General features: G+C 46.9%; 1 protein-coding gene across 8 annotated transcripts in view; it reads right to left on the bottom strand.

Annotated features, from left to right (window-relative positions):
* Positions 1 to 16517, bottom strand: part of SCUBE2 (signal peptide, CUB domain and EGF like domain containing 2) — a 68203-nt gene extending 51686 nt beyond the window's left edge. For 5 of the 8 annotated variants that reach the window (XM_005216097.4, XM_002693059.6, XM_005216101.4 and 2 more), the window contains exons 1-4: positions 16303 to 16517; positions 15027 to 15149; positions 8263 to 8388; positions 2689 to 2823 (exon numbers count right to left, since the gene is read on the bottom strand). In XM_005216097.4, the coding sequence (XP_005216154.1) occupies positions 2689 to 2823; positions 8263 to 8388; positions 15027 to 15149; positions 16303 to 16432 (514 nt within the window). In that variant the 5' untranslated portion in view covers positions 16433 to 16517. Of the gene's footprint in view, positions 1 to 2688; positions 2824 to 7110; positions 7212 to 8262; positions 8389 to 15026; positions 15150 to 16302 lie in introns of those variants that run through there. The other 3 variants (XM_005216099.4, XM_005216098.5, XM_059875108.1) reach the window with 3 other exon arrangements.
* Positions 16518 to 17176: the final 659 nt, after the last annotated feature.

Here is a 17176-nt window from a genome sequence, read left to right as displayed (position 1 = left end):
ACCAAGCAAGACCTAAAGTTACCAGAAGACACTGAAGGTTTAAATGGCTCTGGAAATGCTAAGGGCTTTTTAAGAGGGGCCCCCGAGGCTTTTCAGAGTACCCTGACTCAAAACAAGGCCACTGCTAGGGCAGGCAGATGGACTGGTCCAAACTGGAGGACCCAGCTAGGGTCCTGGCTATCCCAGAAACTGCCTGGACAGTTATGTTTAGGACTGTTAGTTCACCAGGGAGGAAACAGCTCAGAAACCTGAGAAATATCCCATTCTGGGGGACCCCTGGCCCAGGGTCTCACTGAAGTATATTATTGGGAACTGAATAAAAATAAGCCTTGCAAATACGGCAAGAAAAGGAAGAAACAGATCCTGCTAACAGCACGGCCCGTTACTCACTAACCTGCCACCTTGCCCACTACTCTAAAAAGGCAGCGGTGCAAACATCTAGAAATATTCTCAGAGCGGACAAAACAAAAGAGGAATGCTCATTTTGAGAGCCTGAGCACCCATGAATAGGGACAAAGGCAGGCTGGGGCCATGTGTCTCTCTCCAGCCTACCCCCATTACATGGGTGAAAACACACAGTCTCTTTACCAGAACTTTGGGGTCTCTAAGGATGAAAAAAAAACACACAAATAGCTTGAGTTTCTCTCAGAGTTAACTAGTATGATCCCTTATATTAAAGAACATTTAGCATATAATTATTAATAACAACATTGGTGACTCTAGAAAATACTAGCTTGCAGTGTTTACCTTCTTTCAACCATTTTTAAAGGATCAGCTGTGGGTTTTAAAGCCTATTTTAATATAGATTTCAGGAGTTTAATGTGCACTTCAAGGAGGGCATCCTAGAGGAATACTGTTTACCGCTGGCTCTATTTGGAGAGTTAAAACCCTACAATGGAAGTGGGCAGCTGCAAACTGCTCTAATCTGTGGGCTCATGCCACCATGAATTCACCCAGCAGCCAGGTTGAAACACAACAGAAAATCACAGAGTGCTTCCAGATCACAACTCCAATACTTGGACTTGGGTTTTAGCCCCAAACAAATATCCTCATTTTAAATACTCTTTAGGGGTTCTAAGAATGTCTGAATCATAAAAAATTTAGAAAACACAGACTGTGGAAAGGAACTGCTCTTATGGTCTTGCAGTCTGAGGAGCCTGTGTCTGTCATCAGTCTGGGGACTTGGGGACAGGAGAAAGGGGCTGAATCACTGCTCTGGAGGAGTGAGGGTAAGAGAAGGTCTTAATCACTGCCAGTGGCTTCACGAGAGGTGGGACCCATACTGGGGGTGTTCAATCACAGCTCTACCTACAGGACCACTAGCTCTACCTCCTGCCACCTGAAGTGGAAGCCAGAGGGACTTTCCAGGAAGCAGCTTTGAGCAACCAAAGGGGAGGGGCCCTGAGATCAGGATCATCCTCGTGCTGCTGGCATCTTAATTCAGCCTCGGACAAGAGGTACAGCTCATGGAAGAGTCCAGAGAACCCCACAGGGAAAACGAAAATCAAACCTGCTACTCAGTCAAGGGCTACACCTAAACGAGATAAGAGATCACCTGATTAGAGCCAGGGGCTATGAGTAACCAGCTCACACTCTGACAGTAAGCAAGCTGGGGGATAAGAGCATCCGACTCCCCATTTCTCTGACTCCTCTTCTTAGTACCCAAACAGGCCTGCTGGTGAGGGCTAAGGAAGGAGCCATCATTCTTGGAAAATGAGGCAAAAATCATCTTCCACAAAGAAACCCTTGAAAAATTACTAAAACCACCACAATTAAAATAATAAATCTATAAATCTTGTGATTAAATAGTAGAAAAACTGAAAATCACCTCATTTTAACTTATGAGGATGAACAAGCAGCACAAAGGACTTAATAGTCTAGTATTTGGAGCACTTCCCTTAAAAACAGGCACGAGCAACCATGGGAGACATACCGCCATCAAAGTGTGGTTCTGTGGCTTAAGAAAGAGCAGGGAAGGATTAAAACCACATCATTGAGTTAAAAATGGTTGGTTGGCCACAAGAAGTTAATGCCTCTCCCTCCTCACAATCCACTGAACTAACAGAAAAAGAAAATAGGTATAAACACAAAGCAGAGAGAACGAAAGCCATCAGAGGAGAGGAGTTTTCTGCAAATTTATGGAGAAATGGTGAATGGCAATATGGGTGAAGGAAACCCTAAAATAGAGGACCCCCCCCCCAGTCTGGGGAAGGGGTCCACCTGCCCCCTGGAATCCCAGAGGTCAGAGTTCAAAAATACAAAATACAGGGAAGGCCCGCTCTTGCTGAAAACAGGGCCATTTACTGAGTCTCCACGGGAAGGCTCCAGCCCCTCCCTCCCTCCCCACGAAGAGCGGGCTCGCACTTTGAAAAAGCCGGCTGTGCTTTGCAGCACCTTTTCCAAAAACTTGGCAGATCATCATTTCTTCTGAGACATCGTCATGTTTGAAATGTGTCATGTGTCTATTTAGAGATTAGAATCAGCAACTGTGAGAGTCTGAAGAGACCTCAGAACTCACCCAGACCAACTCCCTCATTTTGCCAGTGAGGAAGGTGAAGCTGAAATACCCTGCCTGTCAGGCCTCCAGACTTTACACATGGCATGCTTTCCCTCTAGAGCCACTGGGGTAGGGGGACTCTCGGGTGTGGCGCTGCCCCTCCCCCCGCCCCCCCAGCCGAGCAGAGATACCTTCTGAGCGGTGAATGCACGTGTGCTGATTGTCACTCAGGAAAAAGCCCTCCTGGCAGCGGCACTCGTAGCTCCCCATGACGTTGAGGCAGGTGTGCTGGCAGCCGCCATTGTTCTCCAGGCACTCGTCCACGTCTGCGGGGGGAGAAGGCTGAGCCTCTGCGTGTGGGGCTGCTTCACACACACCCGCCCAGCACCTCCCATCCCCCACCCTACTCCCCACCCCACTGCCCAGCAGCTCAGGGGCTCCTGCTAAGCAGAGACGAGGTCCCTCTTCAGGTCCTTGTGTCACAGAAGCTCTCAGAATTGAAGCCAGTGGGACCGCAGGTAATTAACTTCAGCCCTCACAGGTCCGTGGCTCCCTTAAACAGGCCGTCCCCCTGGACACAAGGTAATCAGTCCAGTAAGTATTTACCTTCTCTCTCCAAAGCTCAGCGCTAGAGGAGACAGTAAAACACAGATGCTGCTGCTGCTGCTAAGTCACTTCAGTCGTGTCCGACCCTGTGCAACCCCATAGACGGCAGCCCACCAGGCTCCCCCGCCCCTGGGATTCTCCAGGCAAGAACACTGGAGTGGGTTGCCATTTTCTTCTCCAATGCATGAAAGTGAAAAGTGAAAGTGAAGTCACTCAATCGTGTCCGACTCTTCGTGACCCCATGGACTGCAGCCTACCAGGCTCCTCCATCTATGGGCGGCAAGAGTACTGGAGTGGGGTGCCATCGCCTTCTCCGAAAACACAGATGAGTAAGATGCAGTTCCCTGGCTCTAGGAGCATCCACTTCAGCAAAGGGGAAGAGACTCTGAAGGAGTAATGGTGAGGTAAGGTAAATGGCACAGAGGACAGAGGTCACATCTGGCTGTGGGCTTCAGGATGGGTTCTTTGGAAAAGCTGATGAAGGCGTGAGCCTTGCAGTCTTTCTTCAATGATAAATCAGGAGATGGGACTGGAGGCAGAAGAAAGGGCCTGAGTGTAGCAGGAAGGCTGGGGGACATGGAGTATGTCCAGATAACTGTGGGTCATTCAATTTGACTGAAGCATGGTACAGGTAGGGAAGTTACAGGAGATAGAGCTGGGAAAACAAGTTGGGGTCACACTGCAGAGGACCTTAAATACCAGGCAAAGAAGTTCCCACTTCATCAGAGACGCAATTGGAAATCACCAGAGCTGGGATGACACGATCAGCCCCTCATGTTGGGAAGGATAAGACAGCACTCAGAGAAGGGAAGAATTGAAACCTGGGAGTCCAGCTTCAAACATGTGCCTGAAATAGCCCTGGTTGGTGCCAGTAGGGACCTGACCTGGGGCCTGGCAGTGAGGATGCCTGCTGCTGTTCAGTTGCTCAGTCATGTCCAACTCTTTGCAACCCCATGGACTGCAGCACATCAGGCTTCCCTGTCCTTCACTATCTCCTGGAGTTTGCTCAAACTCATGCCCATTGAGTTGGTGACCTAAAGGAAATCAACCCTGAATATTCATTGGAAGGACTGATGCTGAAGCTCCAATACTTAAGCTGCCTGATGTGAAGAGTCAACTCACAGGAAAAGACCCTGATGGTGGGAAAGATTGAGGGCAGGAGGAGAAGGGGACCACAGAGGGGGTGCCTAGGATGGAAGAAATAAAAGAGAACTGTGGACAAGGGTGTCATGTGGACATAGGGTGAGGTGGCTGAGAAACATGGGGAGGAACTGGGGGTGGAGATTGGTTGGTCCCAGCAGGGCAGGGAGGTGATACATGTGAGATGCTGACATCCAGGGCTCGATCCAGTAGGCTGTGGGAACCCTGAGCCGGGTGTGAAGACAGCTCTGAAAACCACTTTCTCGTGGTGTCCTGATAATATGTTGGAGGCAGCTGAGCAAGTCAAACACAGGAGTGTAGGAAGGGAGAGGAGAGGAGAGAGAGGAGACAGCCAGAGGAAGAATTTGGAGAACACTGAGGGTAGCAGGATGAGAGAGCAGGAGCCCCAATAAAGAAGCCATCAGCATGGAGGGAGGGAGCCTTGCCCCAGTGCTGTGCCCCTAGGGCAAGGTTAGAGGACCTTTCTTCCACTGAGTCACACACACTCCTGTACACGGCTCCATCAATACACTTACCGCTATGCATTCTCAAAATCTTTTTTTTTAATTTGTACCTTTTGACTCCTCAGAATTGCTTATTTATCCATATCCACTAGATTGCAAACTCCTTGAAGACAGATGTTTTAAAATATATATATTTAGCATAACCCTGTAACCTGCAGGCACATATTAACTCTTCAATGCATGAACAAACAAGAAGAAGAGCATAGCATTATCAAAGCTAAAGAAGAGGAAACTTCCAGAAAAATCTCAGATCTGATAGAGGCTCGAGGAGAAGGCTAATATAAAAACCAATTTATCTTCTCCAGCCCTGATTTCCCATGTGCCTATCTTAGCTCCTGGGGGCATCTGTAACAAGAACATTCCCATTTAAATACCTGTTATCTGGTTTCAAGCTTCAGATCTTACAGTCATCCGTCCTCCCACACTACCCAGCAGATGCCTTTCTAAACTGATGGGACTCCAGCCATCCCCTGAAGCCTAACAAACTCGCCCTTCTCTGTGCCAAAGGGTGAAGGGAGCACATTCCAGAGGGTGAGAGACGCTGGGACACACCTGGCCCGGCTGTTCCTGCAGAGAGGACTGGGGTGAGCAGGAGCGATCTGCCTCTCTGGGCACCAACACCTGGCCTGGCTCTGAGTTGCCCCACCCTACCCCATGCTTCACCCACTATTCCTTTTCTCCAAAGCAATCAGAAATGTATCAAGTTGGGTGATGCGCTCGGATTAAAGTGAAAGTCACTCAGTCGTGTCCAACTCTATGCAACCCCATGAACTATACAGTCCATGGAATTCTCCAGGCCAGAATACTGGAGTAGGTAGCCTTTCCCTTCTCCAGGGGATCTTCCCAACCCAGGAGTCAAACCCATGTCTCCCGCATTGCAGGTGGATTCTTCATCAGCTGAGCCACAAGGGAAGCCCAAGAACACTGGAGTAGGTAGCCTTTCCCTTCTCCAAGGGATCTTCCCAACCCAGGAATCAAACCCAGGTCTTCCGCATTGCAGATGGATTCTTTACCAATTGAGCTATCAGGGAATGAATTAATACAAAAGATCACATGCACACTAAGCTGGTGAGTTTCTTCAGAGCATAAAACAGTGTTTCACAACCTGGCCGCAGGTTAGAATGCTGATATCTGGACCACACTGGTCTAACTAGCCTTGGATGAGACCTGGTGTCATTTTAAACTTTTCAAGCGATGCTAATAGGCTACAAGACCTAGTAGCTATTCCATAAACAGAAATGGAATTCAGGTGGGGTGAGCTGTCTGGAAGAGCTACATTTTGTTTTTCAGGCTTACAGGCACCCAAGATTCTGGAGCAATCTGGGTAGAGAGCCAGAACTCAGTGGTGTTTGTCCTCTGCATATCCTGGCTCATATATCGGCAGCTGGTGTAGGGTTAGGGGCCGAGGAGAGGTAGGGGCCATCCAAGAGAACACAGGAAACTGCCACTCCTAAATTTTGATACTGAGCTCCTTCCCTGTCACAAAATGCTTCTGCTCTTTTGAGTCCAAACGGCAGAGAGGTTTCTCTGTGTGCTGGCCCTGATCTTCACGTATCACTGTATTTTCTCTCACCTTCCTTTTCATAGAATCCTGAGTCCCTTCAGAGGTACTCAGTGGATGCTCAGGGCCTTTCTGCAAGGCAGACTCTTGCTACCAAACCCAGAAAGAGAGCCCAGAGAGGGGGAAATGGAAACAGTCTGCTGAAATATCTGAGTTAGCAGCCAGGCAACGAAGAACTTGGGGCCTCGGGATTTCTGAGCAGGCCTTTACTCCAAATGACCCCACCCAAGGTCCTTAGTCCTTAACTCTTGGAAGGTTCTGCATGTTGTTCTTCAGAAGTTCACACTTTCCCCAGGCTGTGAGTTTGAGCACAACTGTGATCAATGGGTCTTCCATCAACTACAGATCCTCAACATGCCATTGGCTAATCAAAGGGAAATAAGTGATTTTCCCCAGAAAATGTTTTGTTTTTTTTTTAACATACTGTAAATTACACACTAAACATAATTTTTTTCTTTCTTTTTTAAATTTTTAATTAATCTCAATTTATTGCTTCTCTCAGGATTGTGTCTCTAATGTGTCTTTTTGTGGTGCTGATGACCAAGAAAGTTGCAGAGGGGTTAGTGACTCCCAGCCCTCAATCTCTTCTCCCTGAGAGCTGCAGGCTTGGAAGGCCAAGTGGTCTAACCAGTGCTGGACCTCTCATACCACACACAGACAGGAAGGGACAGAGTCGACATCAGGATGGGGCTCCAGGTGACATGACAAAGGTCATACCAGGCCTAAGTCCCAAATACTCTCCTTCCCCCAACACTCAAAACACAAGTTCGGCCTATACTCACTCAGTGACTTTTATGGCTTCCCCAGTGGCTCGGTCGGTAAAGAATCTGCCTGCAATACAGTAGACTGCCTGGAATGCTGGAGACAGACGCAGGTTTGATCCCTGGGTTGGGAAGATGCCCTAGAGAAGGGAATGGAAACCCACTCCAGCATTCTTGCCTGGAAAATCCCATGGACAGAGGAGCCTGGCAGGGTACAGTCCACAGGATCATGGGATCACAAGAGTTGGACATGGTGACTAAATCACCACCACCACGATGCTCATCTCAAAGCATTTGATCAAGTGGCCATTTCCAATGCACAGCAAGGGAGCATCTGAATTAGCTGTTCCCGCAGAGGTGGGGCCTGGCTCAAACTTCTCTTGGTTAGCCAAATGGACATCAGTGGGTCAACCACATGAAGGATTGATGCCAAAGGCATCTGATGTCCTCTGAGTCCCATGATGTCCTTCTGTACCACTGCTAACATCAGCCTTCAAGTGCAAACAGACCATAAACACTTGCCTTCCAGGTGTGCCACGTCTTCTAAGACTATCCAACATTCAGCCCTATCCAACTGCTTGCTATTTTTAAATTCTGTTTTATTCCTAGCATAAGGAACCAATGTAAACAATGCTCTTTGCAGTTCCTAACTCAGAGACTGAAACTCTAACAGATGTTTTTGGTTTGTGGGATACTAGGAGGATGTTAATGGAAGGTTTCTGTTTGAATTTCTCTCTCTTTTAAGAAAAAAGAGAGGGGTCTATCTGGCTGAGCTCCAAGCACACATGTGGAATATTTACGACAAATAGTTTTACATGATTCTGGAATAGAGGTATTTACAGGATTAAAGAAATAGCTTTAAGTCGAGACCCTTTTAACACAAGACTAAAGATCTTATAAGTAACAAGTCAATGCCAGAAAGTCAGTAAGTACTAATGACAATATCCACTCACCTCCTTGGACAATGGAGGGTTTATATTATGAATGACCACATAAAAACTAAAATACTTACCCTGGTTTTCTATTAGGAAGTATGATTTCTGGGGAGCCAGAAAACAAAAGTTTATCATCCCAGTTTTCTTTTAATGAATATGTTTTTGTCAAAGAAAAGAAAGGGGTTGGGTGCTAGAGAGGAGGTAAATGATAATTACCATTTCTATCTGTTTTTCTTACCGAGACAATTATGACCATCATGAGCCAGCATGAAGCCATCGAAACAAGTGCAGCGATAATTGCCAGGAATATTCAAACAGTCATGGACACAGCCTCCATTGAGTTCATTTTCACATTCATCAATATCTGAGGAGTAAAACAGAAGTAAGCCACACAGGCACTATTTCTTTCAGTTCAGTTCAGTCACTCAGTCGTGTCCGACTCTTTGCAACCCCATGAATCGCAGCACGCCAGGCCTCCCTGTCCATCACCAACTCCCGGAGTTCACTCAGATTCACGTCCAACGAGTCAGTGATGCCATCCAGCCATCTCATTCTCTGTCATCCCCTTCTCCTCCTGCCCCCAATCCCTCCCAGCATCAGAGTCTTTTCCAATGAGTCAACTCTTCTCATGAGGTGGCCAAAGTACTGGAGTTTCAGCTTGAGCATCATTCCTTCCGAAGAATGATTTCTTTAGTGTAGAGAAATATATATTTACCTTTTAACCAGCCATCCCACTTCTAGGAATCTCCAATGACAGTAAAATTAATATACATAAGGTTATTCACTGCAGAATTTGTAATTACAAAATACTGGAAAAAACCTAAATGTCCATAACAAGTAGTTGAAGAATTAAGGTGCGTTTACTTGGTGGAATACTGTGTAGCTGTTAAAAAGAAACAAGGGAAAAGATTTCTACAAACTGATTTGGAGTGATTTTTAGAATATACTAATAAGTAAAAAAAAAAATAAAAATGCATAAGATTATTTGTCATATGTTATCTTCATGTAAAAAATAAGGAGATATAAATACACATAAAATTCCAACATGCTTTTTTTTTCTCAGAATTAGACAAGCTTATTTTAAAATTTACATGGAAATGCAAAAGACTCAAGAGTTAAAACAATTTTGAAAAAGGAAAACATATTTGGAGGATTTTCACTTACTATAAAGCTACAGTTATCAAGACAGTGTGTGGTACTGGCATAGAGGCAGGCAAACAGATCACTGTTACAGAATCAAGAGTCCAGAAATAAACCTTGTATTTATGGTCACTTGATTTTAGGCAAAAATGCTAAGGCAATTTATTGGGAGAAATGATAGTCTTTTTAACAAATGGTGCTGAGACAACTGGATATCCATATGCAAAAAAGACTCACTTAGGCCCTTATTTCATATCATACACAAAACTCACAAAATGCATCAGAGACCTAAATGTAAGAGCTAAAACTAGAAAACTTTTAAGAGAAAAAAATATAAAGGTTTTATGAGAAAATCTTTGAGACCTTGGGTTAGGTAAAGATTTTTTTAGATACAACATTAAATATATCACAAAACACAAAATCCGTACATTAAAAAATTAATAAATTGGACTTTGCGGAAATTTAAAACTTTTACATTTCAAAAGACATCATTAAGAAAGTGAAGAGAAGCACAAATTGATAGAAAATATTTGCCAATCACATACCTCATAAAAGACTCTTATAATTCAATAAGACAAACAACTCAATTTTAGAATGGGCAAGAGATCTGAATAGACATTTTTACCAAAGACAATACGCTGGCTCAGATGGTAAAGAATCTGTAATGCAGGAGACCTAGCTTTGATCCCTGGGTTGGGAAGATCCACTGGAGAAGGAAACAGCAACCCACTCCAGTATTCTTGCTTAGAGAATTCCATGGACAGAGGAGTCTGGTGGGCTACAATCCACGGGGTCACAAAGAGCCGGACACGACTAAGTGACTAACACTGCACTCCAACACAATAAGCATATAAAAAAGGTACATCGCTAGTTATTTGAGAAATTCAAATTACAATCACGAGATACCATTCCACACTCCCTAGACAGTTATAATAAAAAAGACAGGGACTTCTCTGCTGGTGTCGTGGATAAGAATCTGCCTGTCAATGCAGGGGACATGGGTTTGACACCTTGAAGACTTGAAGACTGTATTACATGGTAATTGTACACCTCAACTAATTTACTCGAAATCACTGATTTGTACATTACTTAGAATTGGTGAATTTTATGCTGCGTAAATTATAACTCAGTGAAGTAGTTAAAAAGAAAATACATATTCAGCTGCTTATTTGTACAAAAGAAACATAGGAAGGAGAAACCAGAAAGCACAGAGATTGGTGACCCGTGCTTGTGGGAAAAGGCGTGGAAATGAGGAATGTAAGCAGCATAGGAACGAGACGAGGGAGTAACACTTCTCTGGTTTTTGTACAGCTTTGACTCAGAACCATGGTGATGTTTTACATACACACACATCAAGCAGGCAGCAGAAGTGGGGACTGAGGGGAGATAAAAAATGGAATACAGAGAGAAACAAATGAATCCAAATGTACCATAAACGAGTAACACGACCACACTGGAGGGGATGGGGAAGGAAAGTAGTAGCCTCAGTAAATTCAAAAAGTAATAAGTTGACTGGATATTGTAAGGCTGAAAACAAAGACAGTTGTATATAAATACCATACCCGAATTATTCTATCTGTTTTACCCACAGGATTATGGAGTAGCAATTCTGTATATACTTTATATGTATACTGGGACTGAACAAACATACATATATTGCAAATAATGAGAGCCAGGCTTCTCACTGTTAGAGAAAGAAGTTACAAATAAGCCAAGAGGGAGGTTAGAATAATCCTGTGATACTGCTTTGGAATCTGAAATATCCGTGTAACTCACTGTTTTTAATATATAGAGAAATGCATAGATAAAAGGAATAAAAATAGCTAAGTGTGTATGTGTGGGTTAGTATACATACATATATTTCCTAGCTCTGTCCACTGAGAGGGCCTAGGAGGAATGACATCCCAGTAACAATGAAAATATCAAGCATCCAGATCTTGGTTTCCATACACCATTTCCCAATAAAAGGAAAGCCAGGGCTCCTTGAAGAAGTGGTTGATTCCAGGGTTGCTGCTGCTGCTGCTGCTAAGTCGCTTCAGCCGTGTCCGACTCTGTGCGACCCCGTAGACGGCAGCCCACTAGGCTCCTCCGTCCCTGGGATTCTCCAGGCAAGAATACTGGAGTGGGTTGCCATTTCCTTCTCCAATGCGTGAAAGTGAAAAATGAAAGAGTCGTGCCCGACTCTTAGCGACCCCATGGACTGCAGCCCACTAGGCTCCTCCGTCCCTGGGATTCTCCAGGCAAGAATACTGGAGTGGGTTGCCATTTCCTTCTCCAATGCGTGAAAGTGAAAAATGAAAGAGTCGTGCCCGACTCTTAGCGACCCCATGGACTGCAGCCTACCAGGCTCCTCCGTCCATGGGATTTTCCAGGCAAGAGTACTGGAGTGGGGTGCCATTGCCTTCTCCAGATTCTAGGGTTAGGGAGGCTAAAATATAGGTTGAAGCTGGAGCATTCTGTGGTATCAGAAAATTAGGAGTTTCTCAAAAAAGGATGGGGGCATGTCAACAGGACACAGGAGACATGTGAAGGAGCTCCTGATGGCTACAGTTGGAACAACTTGAGCCAAAAATAAACAACTATATAATTAAATAAATACCTGTGAGTCCATACTGGCATAACATACATAAACACATAAATCAATGCTTAAATAAATGAGAAATGAGGACAGAGCTTCCTTAGAGAAACCCTATTAATAGATGTGCAAGGAACAAGAGAAATACAAAACCACCAAGAGGCACACTTCACAGTGACAACTGATGCCGGCAAGATCCACGGTGAGGCGCTGAAATCAGCGGACAGAAATGTGAGAACAAACAGGATATCAGCACGGGCCGGAAGTATCTGCCTCAAGATATAGCTCTGTTGAAACGGGGGAAAAAAAGAAACTCTGAAGTGGAGAAACACAGAATATATCATTTTGACCAGGTGATCAAGATTAACATCACCTGTAATGGGACATGGTGGCATCGTGTGCCCCAGCTGTGATGCACTGAAAAGCACACGAAAATACTTCTGTAGCAGCCTTTGCCAAAAGTTTCACTTTTGTATTATCACAAATGCAGAACAAGAAAACACAGGACATTCTCTTATTGTGTCTGTCCCTACCATCTCACTTTTTATCATGTGGAAACATAACACCAAAAAAGAACTGAACAGTACTCATCTACGTGTCATTGTCAAGAAAGACCAGGAAAGACTGAGGAGCTGTCACACAGGGGGAGGAGGAGACAACAGTTAAGTGTACTGTGGGACTTTGAGCCGGATTCTGGAAGGGAAAAAATAGAACATTAGGAAAAAACTGGTGACATTTGAGTTAGTCTATATGGTTAACAATATTGTGCCAATGTTAATTTCCTGGTTTTAATACGCTCCTGCAGTTATGTAAGTTGCTAACACTAGGGTAAAATAAGTAGTAGACATATGTAAAGAATTCTGCACTATTTTTGCAAATTTTCTGAAGTCTAAAATTAGTTCAAAATAAAAAGTTAAAAAAAAAAAATTACAAAGGCCAAGTCTAAATTCATCCCTAGATGATTCAGTTCCTTAAACTGAGAAATAAGGACCATATAATGAGTACTGACCACTGAAACATCCCTCTCTAAAGTCTGGGATATAAGCAAAGATCATGTAGAACATAACATCTTTCACCTAAAGTCACTCCTGAAGCACATTATTTTAAAAATACTCAGGTCCCATTCTTTCATTTGTCTAACGTTTTGGCAGAAGAAATTTGTGGAGGAGAAAATTTTGTTCGCTCTGAGCAAACCCGTTCCCATCCTTGAACTTTTTTTTTTTTTTTTTTTTGATTTTTAATTTTATTTTATTTTTAAACCCCATCCTTGAACTTAAATAGGGCCAAGTGACTCTGGTGATAATCACAGCACAAATGTGGTTGTGTTGTGATTATCACAAATGTTGTTGTGTTGTGATTATCACAAATACACAGATGGGACCCAAGAGGCTTAAAAACTAATAAGCTAGAAAGTACACATGAAGGAGTTACATCTTTGAATATCTGTATCTTTGAGTCTTTGCAATCCTCATTTTCTTTCCTTTCCCTTCTTGGAAGAAAGTTTCCACTTATGGATCCCCATGCCAAGAAATCCAAACTAAACAGGGAGAGCCTTACTTGCTGGGTTTATAAATACTACAAGTATTCAAAAGATCAGATCCTCCTAGGGTTTGGGTTGAAAATGACAGCACAAAGAATACATGCCCCCTGTTAACAACGAGCACTGTAGAGAGAGGAAGAGGAGGACCTTTACTTTTCTATTTCACACATTTTTGTATTGTTTTGTATTGATTTTTATAAAAATAATCACAAATTATTTTGAAAACCAATTTAAAGGTATAAGAGCAGCAATGCCGATCTTTAATTCTTTTAAACTAAATAGCAAACTTTTAACTCTAAACTGTTAGTAATTCAATTTCAATTGTGATAAGCAAAACTCAACAGCTAAGAATCACCAAACTCTTGCCACTTGTCATTCAATATCATTTACTAAATATGTACTTTATTCAAAAGAAACCATGGCATGGTTTCTACCCCCAGAAAGCATACAGTGATTGGAAGTCACAGTGAAAAAGTGAACATTTTTATCCCCAAGCAGGATATGAACATATGTGAATTCCAGTACTATACATAGAATATTTAATACAGTGAGGATGTGGTATGGAGGAATTGACAAAGAAATGTTTCAGACAGAGGTAGTCTTTTGGCCTCCCATGATGTAGGGCAGATAGAGAGAGATGGCCGTCTATCTCCAGGAAAAGATGAGCTTGAAGAAACAGAAGGTTGGATGGTCCACCAAACCCACTTGCTATGAACCTGACCAGGAGCACATCTTCTCTGATGCGAGAACTGAGAGTTTTGTTCCTCATGCACAGAGGAGATTGTAAATAATAGGACTTCACACTCAACCAAAGAGGGACACCAGGAGCTGAGTGAACAGGAGAGATATGAGGCCAACAACAGAGCTGGAGTTTTATCTAACATTCTTTCACCTGCAGGCTAATTGTGTGAGCATGCCCACAATCCCTTTCCCAATTCCCTTGAGCCCCATGCCCTCATCAGTAACATGAGAGACAGGATTGGCTCAGAGCTCCCAGAAGAGCCCTGCCAGCTCCAACATGCTACAACTTCCATTCCCTGGAGCAGCCTGCTCCTACAAGAGTCCACTCTATGGCCAGTTCCCAACTTCAGAATTCCTGACACGAGCTAATCCCCAGTGGCCCAGAACACAATATAGTGGAGTCCAGCCTTCAGGCTCCCAAATCTGGAGCTCTAAGGGCTTAAAACATCCCTCCACATACACTTTTCCAGGGCTGGGGCAAACCTGCAGCTCCAAATGAGGCAGCCTCCTGGTGCAGCTGGCAGGTCACAACGCCAAACCGCCCGAAGTCATGGACAAGATGGAGTCACTACAGCTGCAGGGGAGGGCGGAACTCTGGCACTCAGACTCCAGAGTGAGAATACAAGCTGCCCCAGGGAGGTGAAGGATCAGCCCTGCTCTGGCAGGCATGGCTGTCTGATCAACACAGCTGTTCACTTTCTGCCCCCAAACTGAGTGGGACCGAAAGACACTACTAAAGCACCACTTTTCCTTTGCAGAAGATAGACAAAAGGGCATTTCAGAGCCAGAGGCAGATGAAGCTATGATCAGCTCTGGGGAAAACCTGATGTTCCCAGTTTTTTAAGGATCTGAAATACATTTCAGAGAATGGGTGATGTGACCCAGGGTTGGGGTGGGAGCGTGGGAGTAGAAGCATTTCTACCAACACGAGTGGCCACTACAAGTGCTGAGGAGGTGGAGGGCTTCCCCTGGTGGCCCACACACTACTGGTTACCAGGTCACTTACCCTCACACTGCCTGCCCTCCCCTTGGTAGCCAGGCCTGCAGGAGCACTTGTAGGAGGTGGGTGTGTTCTCACACAGGGCATTGATATGGCAGTCATCTAGCCCCTGGGCACACTCGTCCACATCTGCAAAAGAGTACAGCAGCTCCTAGGGTGTCTCCCTAGATGACCTGGCCTGGTCCCTCTCTGGCATCATCTCCCACCAGCCCACCCTACCTCACATCTCACCATCTTGGAAGTCCCGGGATTGACATATGATTTCCAGGCCCCTGTTTCCAGGCACAGACTGTTCACTGTGACTGGGATGCCCTCTCTACACAGCTCAGACCCACCTCCCCTAGGGAGTGTGCCAGGAGCCCAAAGTGCAGGTGAGATGCCCACCCCCCCCCCCCCCAGGATGTGCTCGCATATCACACTGTCACTGCTTTCCTGCCTGTCTTGCCATCTAGACAGCTGATTACAGATTGGGTCTGCGTCCCTGAGGCCACGCACAGTGCCTGGCACATGAGCAGGCGATGGTAAAGGCCTACTGAAGGAAAGACCAAGTTGGCAAAGATGATCTGAGAAACCGAGCAGGGTCTGTCAGCTTTCTCAGGGTTTGCGATATGGGGGGACAACTCGCCCTGGGCTCTGATCACAGCACCCTGAGCCCTCTAACCAGGCAAAGCGGGAGTGGTGCCCCCATCCGCAGCCCCTCACCGCTGCCCACCCTCTCAACCTGGAAAGCCGCCTGGGCAGAAGTATTTGCTTGGCTGATATCCCTCTAGCATGTGAACTAAAAACAAAAGTTTTGAAAGTATTGCAAGGCCAGTTAGTGCAGAACGGGGTTCCCCGATTTTCCAACAGCAGCTGTTCCACGGATAGAAACATTTCCGAAGCCCATCGGAGAACTTCCCGGCCCCGACCTCACTCTGGACTGCGGCCAGAGCCCTCAGTTCCCCGTCTCCGCAGAGGAGACTCCCAAGCCCTGCTCCCCGAGCTCCGCCCGCGCGAGTCTGACCAGCAGGCGCTCCACGCAGACCAGAGCGGGAACTGTCATCAGCCCCGGGGACAGGCCCGGCCGCGCACTCAGGCCCCGGCCTCTAACCCGCGCGGTGACGGCGCTTCGGCCTGTCTGGCGGCTGGGGCCCCACGGAAGCAGGGGCCACGCGGAGCCCCGCATCCGAGCCGCGATCCCGCTCTTCCCAAGCGCCCCTCACCCCCTGCCAGGGGACCCGGACCCTTCCTGGCACCCGTCCCGCCCGGCGTGCCAGGTGCGTCCCCGCGGCCAGACACTCACCCTCCGGCGGCCCCTCTGCGCGGCCCCGATAGGGCGGGACGGCCGCCGTCAGCAGCAGCAGCAGCAGCAGCAGCAGCAGCAGCAGCAGCGCCGGGGCAGCCCTAGGGCAGCCGCGGCCCGCGACCCCCATGGCAGGCGCGGCGGCTGCGGGCAGAGGCAGGGGAGCGCGGGCGGCGAGCGCGGCGGCGGCTCCGGGAGGTGTGTGCGGGCGCTCTGCCCGCCGCGCTCTGACACCCCTGGCCTGGCCCCGCCCGGCCCCCGAGCCCCGGCCTCATTTTCACACGGTCCTCCCCGGGCCGCCCCTCCCGGCCCCCTCCCTTCTTCCTCGCGGTCCGGGCGGAGGGGGCGCGGCCGCAGTGGCCGGAGGGCGGCTGTCAGCGGGGCGGGGGCGGGCCCCGAGTCCCCAGCGCAGGCTCCCCCGCCCCAAACCCGCCGCTCCCGCACCGCCACCGCGCTCCGCCCGTTCGCGGTGTCCTCCAACTTGACCCGGTCCCTCTTGTGAGGACAAGCAGCACTTTGGGGCTGAAATATTCGGACACGGGGCACCCGGAAAGTGTCCTGTGTATCTCAGAGTCCTATAGTCCCCAAACCCCGACGCCACCTATGGGACTTGACCTTCTCTCCGCTTACGAGGGGAGTGTGGATGGAATGAAAGTGATCCCGCGTCCTTCGGAGCCTCAGAAGAGCTCCCTGGAGAGTGGGACCCTAGCTTCTCTGCTCACCTCAGCAGGCACTCTGTCTACACCCTTCTCGGTTCTGCCCAACCCAGGCCTTCTCTGATCCCCTGGCCCAAAGTCCCGGATGACAGTGGCCCACTTGTTCCCCACCCCGCAACACACACACACACACACACTGCTGAGACTGTCGGTCTCTG

This window comes from Bos taurus, chromosome 15 (genome assembly GCF_002263795.3).
Source record: "Bos taurus isolate L1 Dominette 01449 registration number 42190680 breed Hereford chromosome 15, ARS-UCD2.0, whole genome shotgun sequence".
In the NCBI taxonomy this organism is placed as follows: domain Eukaryota; kingdom Metazoa; phylum Chordata; class Mammalia; order Artiodactyla; family Bovidae; genus Bos; species Bos taurus.
This window is presented reverse-complemented; position numbering and strand designations above follow the sequence as displayed.